Source organism: Mus musculus, chromosome 6, assembly GCF_000001635.26.
Source record: "Mus musculus strain C57BL/6J chromosome 6, GRCm38.p6 C57BL/6J".
Lineage (NCBI taxonomy): Eukaryota > Metazoa > Chordata > Mammalia > Rodentia > Muridae > Mus > Mus musculus.
The window spans coordinates 51,273,167-51,284,609 of record NC_000072.6 but is presented as its reverse complement, the minus strand read 5'-3'; the positions used below and the strand labels follow the sequence as shown (position 1 = coordinate 51,284,609).

Genomic DNA, 11,443 nt, shown 5'->3' with positions numbered 1-11,443 from the left:
CAGGAAGGCACCCATGTCTTTATCAAAGGAAAGTATGCCGGTTACTAATATTGAGTGCCGCATTCTTCCAGACTAATGGAAGTTAATGGAAACATTGCTCCTCCCGGCGTGGTGAGACCAGAGGCAGTGGCAGTGACTGGGTGCCTGGAGTGGGAACTGTCTGGAGTGGGAACTGTCTGGAGTGGGAACTGTCCGGAGTGGGAACTGTCTGGAGTGGGAACTGTCTGGAGTGGGAACTGTCTTGAGAAGGATAACTTAGGAGATGGATGAGCCTCACTGAGGATGTTCTGGACTCACACGGTGCTAGATGGCTTGCTGTTCCAGAAGCTTCCTGCTTTAGATGTAGACCTAACCCAGCCCCGAGCAGCTGAGAAACAACTGAGAGGCCCCTCCTGTCACAAAGGTGTCCTCTGACCCTCCTGTGAGCAAGCAGACAGAGCCCACCATTTTTGGAAGAACCGGCTGTGCAGGTCTCGCCTCTTCCGTTAGTGAAGTCAGGGAGAGACTTTGCACAAGCCAGTATACCGGAGCCAAGTTACAGGCATAATTGAAAACATTTGTAAAATAAACAGACTCTCTCTATATATACATATATTTATATAGACAGTTCTCTTGACATTGAGCTTGAAATTGAAATGTATATGAGGATCAGGGAAAGAGATCCTATTTAGTTTTAATTTGGGTGACTTGTATTTTCCACCAATAAAAGAAGACGTGTGTTTTTGTAGTTAAGGGCATGCAATCTTCACAGTATTGGAACACTGCTTTTCAAAGGGAGAGCTTATTAATAACTAACAACAAAAACAACAATAATAATGTTGTTATATAACAATAACAATAACAGTCAGCTAGATACCTTTGTTCTGTTCTGGCTCTGACACTAGGCAGTAGCTGTGTGTCCTTGGCCAGATCACTTAACCTTTCTTAACTTCAATTTCCTGCTCTGAAACCTAAGGCCATTGGCATGGGCCAGTGAGTCTCAAGCTGGCACCCTCGACTCATTAGAAATCACAAAAGCAACTCAGTTGAATTGAGATCAACATTCAAAAGAAAAATAGAATAAAAAGTGTTGCGATGCATACCATGTTGTGTGGCCCGTTATTTCTGAAAGCGTTCATTTCAGATCCACATACACAGGTATGCCTATATGTATGGCTGCCGGGTGAAAACTTTGCCTCAATTCTGGAGTGAAGCTTAAAAGTTTGAATGCACTTCAAGACAGTACCCCTGGGTCCCCTCAGGTTCCAAGCTGGGTTCCCTGAAACAGCATCCTCGCCATGCATGTTAGGATCTAGGACAAACAGCTCAGGGCAGGACTGAAAAGAAAGTGGAGCCTGCAGGATCTTGAGGGGGAGCTCAGCTACAGAAGGGCTCCCTCAAGAGAGAGAGCATGTGCTCTATTGCCTGTTCAGCTGAGGCCATGGAGGAGGGAGAGCCTCCAGTACCTCCAGGCTCCATTTTGGAGGGTTGCTGAGACCCCTGTAGCGATCATTTCTCTGTCCAATCTCCCCTCTCCCCTCTACTGTCTCTCTCCTTACAAGGGCATTTGGCAGGGAGAAGCAACAGGCGGTTACCTCAGCGGTCTCACACACAGAGAAAAGAAAGCATCTCTCACAGAGACCCCAAGAGCAACCATCATCGCCGCCCATAACCAGCCTTCTTTAGAATGTAAACAGTCAGTGAGTGGCTGACAACCTGGAGACCATGCGTCTGGAGAGCAAAAAAAAAAAAAAAAAAAAAAAAAAAAAAGCTAAAACAAACAAGACAAAACAAAACAAAAGGCATATTTCTCCGGAAGATCATTGACCTCGTTCCTCTGTTCTGGAAGAGATTTTTGTCTTGATGGAAACCGTTCACCACAGTTAACAATATACATCTTGCAGATAGACTAAGCAACAGCTTTTGTGAACGCCAAATGAGTCTCTTGCTCCATGTTATAGGTATTGGCCTGCGAGGCAGGGAGATGAGTGTCCTTCTTGCTTTCTAATTTTCTTTCTAAGGCAGATAACAGATCTCAGTGTTCATTCATCCTTCCTAATTCGACAGTGACAGTGTGAAGTGACATCTCTCTCTGACTGATACCTGGGCCCTATGAGTTAGCAGTGGGCCTAGGGGTAAATGAGTGGTGACAAAACCCTGTGGCGGGGCTGGAGGAGGAAGACTTGTCAGGAGTGGTCCCTGAAAGAGGAAAGCAGTGGCTGTTGCCTGGTGAGTGGGCACGTCTGGATTCCACGCAGGAGGAGCAAAGGCCAAGTGTCTGGAACATTCTGAGCTCTGCATCAATTTGACAGTCTCTCACTTCTTTTTGGGGGGGTCGGGTGGGGTTGGGGTTTGATGACTACGACTGTCATAATCGAAGTCCCATTCACAAGAAGAAGTAATTGATCAGTATTGCCTCCACTAATGCTCGCTATGTTTAACAGTAGAAACCAGAGGAGTGATTCCCTCTGCTGACGGGGCTGACCTGAACCTGGCTGCTCTAATGCGAGATTGAGCGACTCCAGACAAATCAGATATTCTACTAGGAGCTTCATAGAGTGTGGAGAGACAGCATTAGGGAATGTGAACGGTTGGGGCAGATTGTGGGCCCTTGTACTGTTTGAGAAAAACAAACCTCTTCTCATTTAGAAGCTCTTAGAAAGAACCATCAGATTGAGTGCTCCACATTTGAAATGATACTGCCCCAAAGAGGGAACGTGCACTTTGGTGAGGGTGAGCCTTGTTCAGAAGGATAAACAATTCAAGAGGCAAATCAGCTCCGTGTAGGTTGAGGTATATCCTACAAAGAGAGGAGAACCTGGAGTTTATGGCCTAACTTAGTCTTAAATAAGATGGTTCTATATATAGAACATCTCCACAAAGAATACTAGGTTGCAGTATATATTTAAAGGCAAAATTAGATTTCCCCCACCCCTTACTACGCTGTTGTCAGTCAGGGTCAGTATGGTCCCAACAGCTTTAGCACTTCCTGGGGAGTTCTCCTACCCTATAAAGATTCTTACAGTTTCACAGAAAAGGAGCTGCAAAGCTGATTTGTGCAGGTTTGTCCTTCACTCCCTTCCTTTTTACCTTCTGGCATTGCAGTTATCCAGCCACCGAACATTTATAGGAAGCCTCCACGGTCTGTGTGGAGCTGTCTTAAGGATATGATACACCCTGTCCTATAAGTCCTGTCCCCAGGGAGCCTACAGTCCTGGGGACAGCAAGGACTACAAAGACTAGGTGCATGGGGTGTCAGGTTGTGAGCTGTGAGGCAAGGGGTGTGGTGGGTTCCGAGCGCTGGGGTGGCGTGTCACTCTACACACTTCTAAAAGTGCTGTCTATTCTATTTGAAAGTTAAGGGAGAGGTGTTGCAGAGGGTTCCATGGTTAAGGGTGCTTGCTGCTCTCCACGGGCCCCAGATTCAGGTGTCGGCAGCCACGCTAGGAGGCTCGCAGCTGCTTGTGAGCATTAGCTTCAGAGGGAGACAACGTCCTCTTCTGCCCTCCATAAATACTGCGCTCATGTGCAAAACCTCACACGCCTACAAATAATTAAAAATGAAAACTAGTTTTTAAAGTAAAGAAGGAAAGTAAGTGTGTGTCTGGGGAGTGAGAGTCAAGGATCCAGGAAATGAGCCCCACTCAGACCTGGAGCACCAGGGGAGGCTGGAAAGGAACCCAGACAACAGGCAGACAACAGGCAGACAACAGGCAGACAACAGGCAGACAACAGGCAGGGTGAGGGTGCCAAGAGTCTTTCCTTGGGTTTTCTTCTCCTCCTTTTAAAAAATTATTTATTTTATTCTATGTTTATGTTTTACACACACACACACACACACACACACACACACACACACACACACACACACAATGTGCTTGCCTGGTGTCCAAGGAGATCAATCAGAAGAGGGCACTGAATCCCTGGAGTTGGAATCACAGACAGTTGTGACCTGCCATATGGTTGTTGTAATTAAACTTGGGTCCTCTGGAAGAACAGCAGGTGCTCTTAACCACTGAGCCATCCCTCTAGCCCAGCCTGTGACTTCTTAAGGGTCCATGGCAGTTTCTGATGTCCTCTGGAAGAAGAAGCTACAAGAGAAACGGGTCTACCCTCTAGTTCTGGGAGGAGGAACACAGGGCAGCCTCCAGGCACAGACTGCAGAGCCAGGCACGGCACTGTTTCCTGTTATTGTCCACAGTGACTATGAAGACCCAGCAGCTGCTGTTCAGGTTTCAAGCGCACAATCTCTCTTCCTTGTCAAGCAGACCGCCAGGGTCACAATAAAACTTGGAACGAAAGTGATTTTAGCAGAGTTGCCCTGGATGGAGGGAAGGATGACAAAGGTGTATGGTGTGGTCCCCGACGGTGGGTGGCACCTCCCAGCACTTCTGGCAGGACGGCCTGTCTCTTCTAGCAGAGTAGGCTACACTGCAGACTGTTTATGTGATTAGTACTGAAGGAGTCACACAAGTGAGAAAGCTGTGTTGGGAGAGTGAAATAGCCTGACGTTGTCAAGGGATTCCCTTGTGCTTTGTAAATGTAATGGTCTATGCTTTCTCGTGTGGACAGTTTTACACATCATGTCTTGGGCGAGCCTGTACCCTGAGAGGACAGATCTGAAAGCCACAGGACTCTCTCGTCTAGCCCTGATCATCTGCTTCCTATAGCTGGGTATAATAATCTTCACTGGGCAGACCTTACAGAGCACTCTGTTTTGTACAGAACGTTTAGGAAAACCTTTCCCAGGGGCAGGGCTGTTTCAGAAGAGTCGTCAAACAAGCATGTCTGAGCTACTTCGGAACTAAACTTCCTTACGATCTGCTACTTGATTACACTGAACAAACACATGAGATAAGACGGGCTCGCTGTGTGCAGTCACTCTATGTTCTCATGTGGAACGCCACTTACTGGCCCCTTCCTCTGTTTAAGCTGCACAGGCCGTGGGCCTCCTTTGGGGAGTAACTTTGACTCTTGGACTTGTATAGAACTGGCCGTTAGCTCAGTGAGAGGCCTCAAGGGGAGGGGCCGTGGGTGAATGTAGACAACTATCTTGCTTTAAGAAAGACACCTACATAAGCTTGTCTTTCCCCTTCCTCCGATAGCATCATCTCTAATGGAACCCACACTCAGCTATTATAATTACCTAACTTCTTGATTGAAGCCTTAAAGTGATCCATTGCTCATCCACTGCTCCGTTCTGCCGGCTAGTCTTTCTATTTGCCCTGTTTCCCTAGCTCCTTCACTCATATCGGATCTACTGTGCTGAGTTTTATCTGAAGCTTATAAGCCCATTTCAAATAGAGGTTGAGCTTACAATGTGACCTCAGGATCATCCTGCATGGCTCTAATCTTCATAGAAAAGACCTTACAGACAGGCTTCCATGTCTCTCTTCATATACAGGGCTATTGATATTTGTATGTATGCACTCATGATAGCTTCAATCTGTACATTATAAGTAAAGAATGGTTGCTTGTACTTTCTAACTGCCGCTTTAGTCCCTTTCATGGAATATACTTGGAATTACCCTATTAGCCCATCTCTATTGCATGGCTGTAATACAACTCTTAAAACAGAACGAGGCCATAATGAATTGCTGGTTTTTGTAGGTCAAAAGGGTCAAATATCAATGATTTGATATGGTTTTACGTAGTTTGAAACCCACTTATTCAGCTAAAGTCTCAAGTGTCTGAAGTGAGTATTAAGCCAATTTCCATGGGAGATTAAAACACGCGAATGACGTAGATTCTCCTTGGCATGTGGGTGTGTGTGCCACAGCATGGGCACAGAGGGAAAGTGATGTGCCCTTCAGGGGATTGGTGTGTGTGTGTGTTGGGGGGCAGCTCTCTGGATGAAAGCTGGGATCATGCTTTAAAATGGTTATTCTTTACACCACTGTAAGTAGTGTCTTGAAGCCCAGAGACCATAAAACTCCAACACTAAGAACCTTTGGTTTCTCACTGCCTGTTTAGGCAAGGTCAGTCTTTCTACTGGGCTTCACCCACCTGATGTCACTGCTCGTTTCCTGTACCTATAACACTTCCTCATCTATTTCTGCTATTCCTTCCCTTTGGAATGTTCTTTCCACTTCAAAAGGAGTTGAGTGAAGTGGTTAAGAGTGGTCACTGAGCCGGGCATGGTGGTGCACGCCTTTAATCCCAGCACTTGGGAGGCAGAGGCAGAGATTTCTGAGTTTGTGGCCAGCCTGGTCTACAAAGTGAGTTCCAGGATAGCCAGGGCTATACAGAGAAACCCTGTCTCGAAAAATAAATAAATTAAAAAAAAAAAAAAGAGTGGTCACTGAGGCCTGTCTTTTGGGTTCATATCCAACTGTGTAGTTCCTGGAAGGCTGACAAATTGCTAAGAGCCTCAATTTACCTGAGAGTAAAAGAGAAACAATGTGCACCATCATAGAATGGTTGCTATCTTTTGGATTTTGAGTTGGTATTGGCTTTGTGTTACAGAGTGGTAACTCTGGGAGGGGGTGGGACCTTTAGGAGGTGGAGCCCGGTGAGCTTTAGACTACTGTAGGTATCACTCAAAACAGATTTGGGGATCCGGGCTCCACCTATTTGTGATTTTGCTTCATTATCATGATTTGAGCACATTGTTCCACCACGTGCTCCTTTATTTCAAACTTTACACTTGATAGTCCGTCATCAAGGGAAGCAAAGACAGGAACTTGGGCAGGAACCTGGAGGCAGGCACTGATACGGAGGCCACGGAGCAAAACTGTTACTGGCTTGTCCCCCATGACTTGTTCTACTTACTTTCTCAGGGAACCCAGGAACACTTGCCCAGGGGTGGCATCACCCACCGTGGGCTGGTCTCTCCCACATCCATCATTAAGAATATTCCCCACAAACATGTTTACAGGCCAATCTGAGAGAAGCAATTCTGTAACAGATGTCCCTTTTCTTCAAGGTGTCTCTAGTTTGTGTAAAGTTGACGAAAGATCCAGCACACTTGTGTTTATAGAAACAACGATGAAAGCTAGGCTTTAGGAATTTAACCTCAGCAACTTACATCAGATTGTGGAGACTACTAAGACAACTGAAGGAGGACTGATGCGTTTCGTTAACTCTCAATACTCCATCGATAATGAGACTGATAAGGTTCAGGCCCCCTCCTCCCGGCCATTCACCTCTGCAATGGTCTCCTGTGTGTTGTGCTTGAGGAGCGAGCCCTCTGCAACATTCGAGGAAGCGTCAAGAATAAACAACTTGAACATCCTCATAGGTTTGATTAAAATAGTTTTCGACAATGTCTGAGTGGTGCGGCTAGGGCTCTCATTCCCACGTGTGAGCACATCCTCACAGCATAACATGGGGACTAGGGAAGTGCAAATGAAACAAATGGCCTGGGTATTTAATGGTTGCTGAAACCAGTGTTGAGTGAGAGATTTCTTTATACTCCTGTGCTGGATACTTTTTTACATCAGCTTCACACAAGCTAGAGTTATCTGAGAGAAGGGAACTTCGGTTGAGAAAATGTACCCATCAAATTGGCCTGTAGACAAGCCTTTGGGCCAGTCCATTTGTGGGTGGTACTACCCATGGACCCATTGTTCTAGATGCTATAAGAAAACAGTCTGAACAAGCCATGGAAAGTAAGCTGTAAGCAGCAGCCCTCCATGACCTCTGCATCAGCTCCTGCCTCCAGGTTCCTGCCCCTTTTGAGTTCCTGTCCTGACTTCCCTCAGTGATGGACTTTGATGTGGGAGTGTAAGCTAAAATAACCCTTCTGCTCACCAAGTTGCCTATTATCACAGTCTTTATCACAGCAATAGAAACCCTAAGGTAACCCCTACACAATTTTATACCTATTTTGTAGAATATACTGAGACTGAATTCTTTTCTTTTTGAGTTCTGGCAATTTTTCATTGCAAAAGATTCTTTTTCCATTTTTTTTTAAATTACCAGGTGACCACAGGGGTTAGTTAGAACAAACTAAGGACAAGCTAGAGTCATGGGTGTTTGTGAACCCCTGAATGTGACTTCAGTCTGCCGCAGAAGCAGTATGTAGTAACTGCTGAGCTAGGAGTCCAGCTTCATCAGAAACATTTTTTTAAAAGTTAATAACAACTTCATTTCTAAAACTGAGGATCTCTTACAAAGTGGCTTGTAGAGGATTAGGGGCCATTCCACCTTTCCTAGTGAATGTTAAAAGCCTAGCTCTTCACCCAGTTGGAGGGAGCACCTGTGGCATTCCATCTCCACAGACAAATGCCGATAGCAGGATGCTGGCTGGCTATGTGGATACTCCTAAGACTGCCCTCCTCTGCCCTCCCTTGCTATCATGAACGCACCTGTGAGGTATGACACAGTGGGCACTTAGGTGCACAGGTGCTCCATTCAGCTTTACAATCAAAGCCTAACCAGCTGCATCCAGCTTTGCACTCCCTCCTCATGATCCTCTCTCCAAATCCCACCACTAACCACTTCCCTGGATGTCCTCCTTACTATTTCCCTGCTTTGCTTCCACTTTTATGAATGCCTCCAACACGTTTAGTTTTGCTCATGGTGGAGCTGTATACGGAGAGTAGAGTGTCTGTGGTCTCTGGAGACTTGCTCCCTGCTCTCTCCCATCACATCTCTGAGCTCCAGTCATGATGGTGTGAAGAGCTATCATTCAGGTTTGCTGTTATTTAATGCCCTGCTCTGTGAAGGAATGCCAGCAGTCATTGTCCCACATCATCCATGTCTGTTTTTGATTCCAGATTTGTGACTTTTGGCTCACCTGATGAGAATAAAATATTTGATTCAAATCTTTTTTCTCTTTCTTCTTTTTGAGACAGAATCTCACCGTGTAACCTAAGCTGGCTGTAACTTGCGATCCTCCAGTCTCAACTTCCTGAATGCTGTGATTACAGGTCTGAGGTAGCTTCACATCATGGCTTCACTGAAGTTTTAACTTGCATTTCCTTCTCATGGACAAGGATTAATGTTTTGATGCTTGTTCGCCATTTGATTTTTCCCCATTCTTTGCAGTGCCATTTGGAGGGCATGTTTTTTTGGTCTCAATAAGGCTAGCATTTTATCTAGAGGGCTATCTCTTTCATACTGCAAGGTTACTTTTAATAGCAATGCGTCATCTTTGTCTTTACTGATCTTTAAAATTTTTTTAGAAGTATTGCATTTAGAACCAGAAAGATCTTTTTCAAATATATCGATCCTTTCCCTCACATTCCCTCACATTTACCCAAGAGGAAACAGAGTGGGAAGAATAAGGTAACTGGACTGCTGCCATAACTCACAGTTTGCAGCCACAACAGGGACTAAAGCTAGCACCTGGGCTTTCTAGACCCCACTTCAGCTCTTTTGCTATTATACTTGATGACCTCTGATTTTTTTTTTCTTTCTTTCACTTGTTTTTTAATTGTAGAGACAGGGTTTCTCTGTGTAGCCCTGGCTGTCCTGGAACTCACTCTGTAGACCAGGTTCCACTCAAAGTCAAGAGATCTGCCTACCTCTGCCTCTTGAGTGTTGAGACTAAAGCTGAGAGCCTCCACTGCCCAGCCACATTTCATTAAACTTTTTAATGTTCATGGTAATTTAATGAAATTTAATGTTCAAGGTAGAAAAAGAGGAAAAGAAAAACATTTTTAAAATGAGGAAAATTTAAACCCATTTTAATTACTCCATCTACCAGATGCTACAGGGCGCAGCCAGAGTTTCCTTTCCAGGTGATACTGGACAGTCACCTTAGAGCGCTTGCTCTGTGACAACTACTGTGTAGTGCTTACTATACAGATTATGTTTAGCACGATGCTAAACATTTACATATTTTATCTCACAACACTCTAATAGGGATTATTACCATTACCTTGAATGTAGCAGGCGATCCAAAGATATTTGCATCCTTTATTCATTTCTTTTCCTTTTCCTTTTCCTTTTCCTCCTCCTCCTCCTCCTTCTTCTCCTCTTTTCTCTTCCTTCCTTCCTTTCTCTCTCTCTCTCTCTCTCTCTCTCTCTCTCTCTCTCTCTCTCTCTCTCTCTCTCTCTCTTTCATTTTGATAGGGTCTCATTTTATAGCCCTGGCTGGCCTCACACTCACAGAAACCCTCCTGCTGGGTCTAAGGGCAGTGGTACCACAGCCACAGGTGTTTGCATCCTTATCCCAGGGGAGCGTGATTATGTCATGTTACTTGTTATATGACATAGGAAATATAAGGTTGCAAATAAATATAAGTTTAAGGTTGACCTTAAAATAGAAAATATAAGGTTGCAAATAGATGTAAGTTTGATATTTGGTTGACCTTAAAATGTGGAGATTATCCACAATGTCCCTATCTGGGTTCAACATGATCTCCAGGGTAAAGGAACTGGAGTAGAGGAGTCGGTGTCAGAGGGCTGAGACATGGGGAAGAGTTGTCTCCATTGCCGGCCACACACTGAGGAAATGTGAGCAGCCTCTAACTGATTGGGATTCACTCCAGGAGTTCTTAGAAGGAAATAGAGTGAGTACTGCAGATATCTCCATGTACTGCAGATATCTCCATGTTAGCTCAATAATGGCTGCGAGCCCCGATGGTGGCTAACATGGTGATGTCAAGAGAATCTTGAGTTACGGGGGATGACTCTTAATTATCCAGGTGACCCGATCCCAGCATAAGCACAAAGTTCCTTCCTTTAAAGACTCAGGAGGGTCAGAGTGGGAGAAGAAACGATAAAAACAGAGATCAGAACTCTGTACCACCCAGCCTTGCAATGGATCCAAGAGGCATTCTGGAAAGATAAATAGGTGGGTTGTCCTTGGAGGGAGTGAGTCCTGACCCTTTTCTTACACAGCAAAACCCACTTTGGTCCTCTAGTACCAGTTCTTGTAAGATACAAAGTAGTGCTACTTCAAGCCTATACATTTGTGTGCTTTCAATAGGCCACAGAAGACCAACTTACTTAGTTTAGAGCCAATGTAGACCTAGCTGGTGATGAAGATGAGATTTCCCAGAGCCCATTTCCTGGGTCACTGGGACACACTCCTGCATAGATGGAGGTTCCCATGACATGCATATCCACAAGTGCAAACCTCTCCTTAGTCAGCACCACTATGACACATCTGCGCCCCAATGAATACAAAGCCACTAGTGTATTTTATGTGATAGGTTTCACGTTGCTAGGTTGTTTCCAGTGTTTGTTTCAATGGTACAAAACGCAAGCGATGGACTTCTTTTTAAGTAATAGTGTTTTTTTTTTTTTAAAGAGACACTCATAGAATGAGAGAAGCTGGATAAAAAAAGAGTGTACTGTGAAAAATAGCCAAAGCATCCTCCAAAAAGATTGCAATGAAACGTAATTTAAAACAAAGACAACTAGAATTGGAATGAGTTGCTTCTGCTTCTACAACGCTCTTGGTATTAATCCATTTTCATATCTAAGATCCACACTCAACATAATTATGCTCTTGTCTTTAGCTATATTATCCCTTTCTTCTGTAGAATCGTAGTTAGAGAGGGGATTCAGA

At 44.8% G+C, this 11,443-nt stretch overlaps 1 protein-coding gene across 1 annotated transcript in view; it reads left to right on the top strand.

Moving 5' to 3' along the window:
* Nucleotides 1-4,037: 4,037 nt before the first annotated feature.
* Gm38821 (predicted gene, 38821) overlaps nt 4,038-11,443 on the top strand; it is a 57,616-nt gene continuing 50,210 nt past the window's right edge. The window contains exon 1 of the mRNA XM_011241556.1: nt 4,038-4,347. Within this exon, the coding sequence (XP_011239858.1) occupies nt 4,038-4,347 (310 nt within the window). The remainder of the gene's footprint in view (nt 4,348-11,443) is intronic.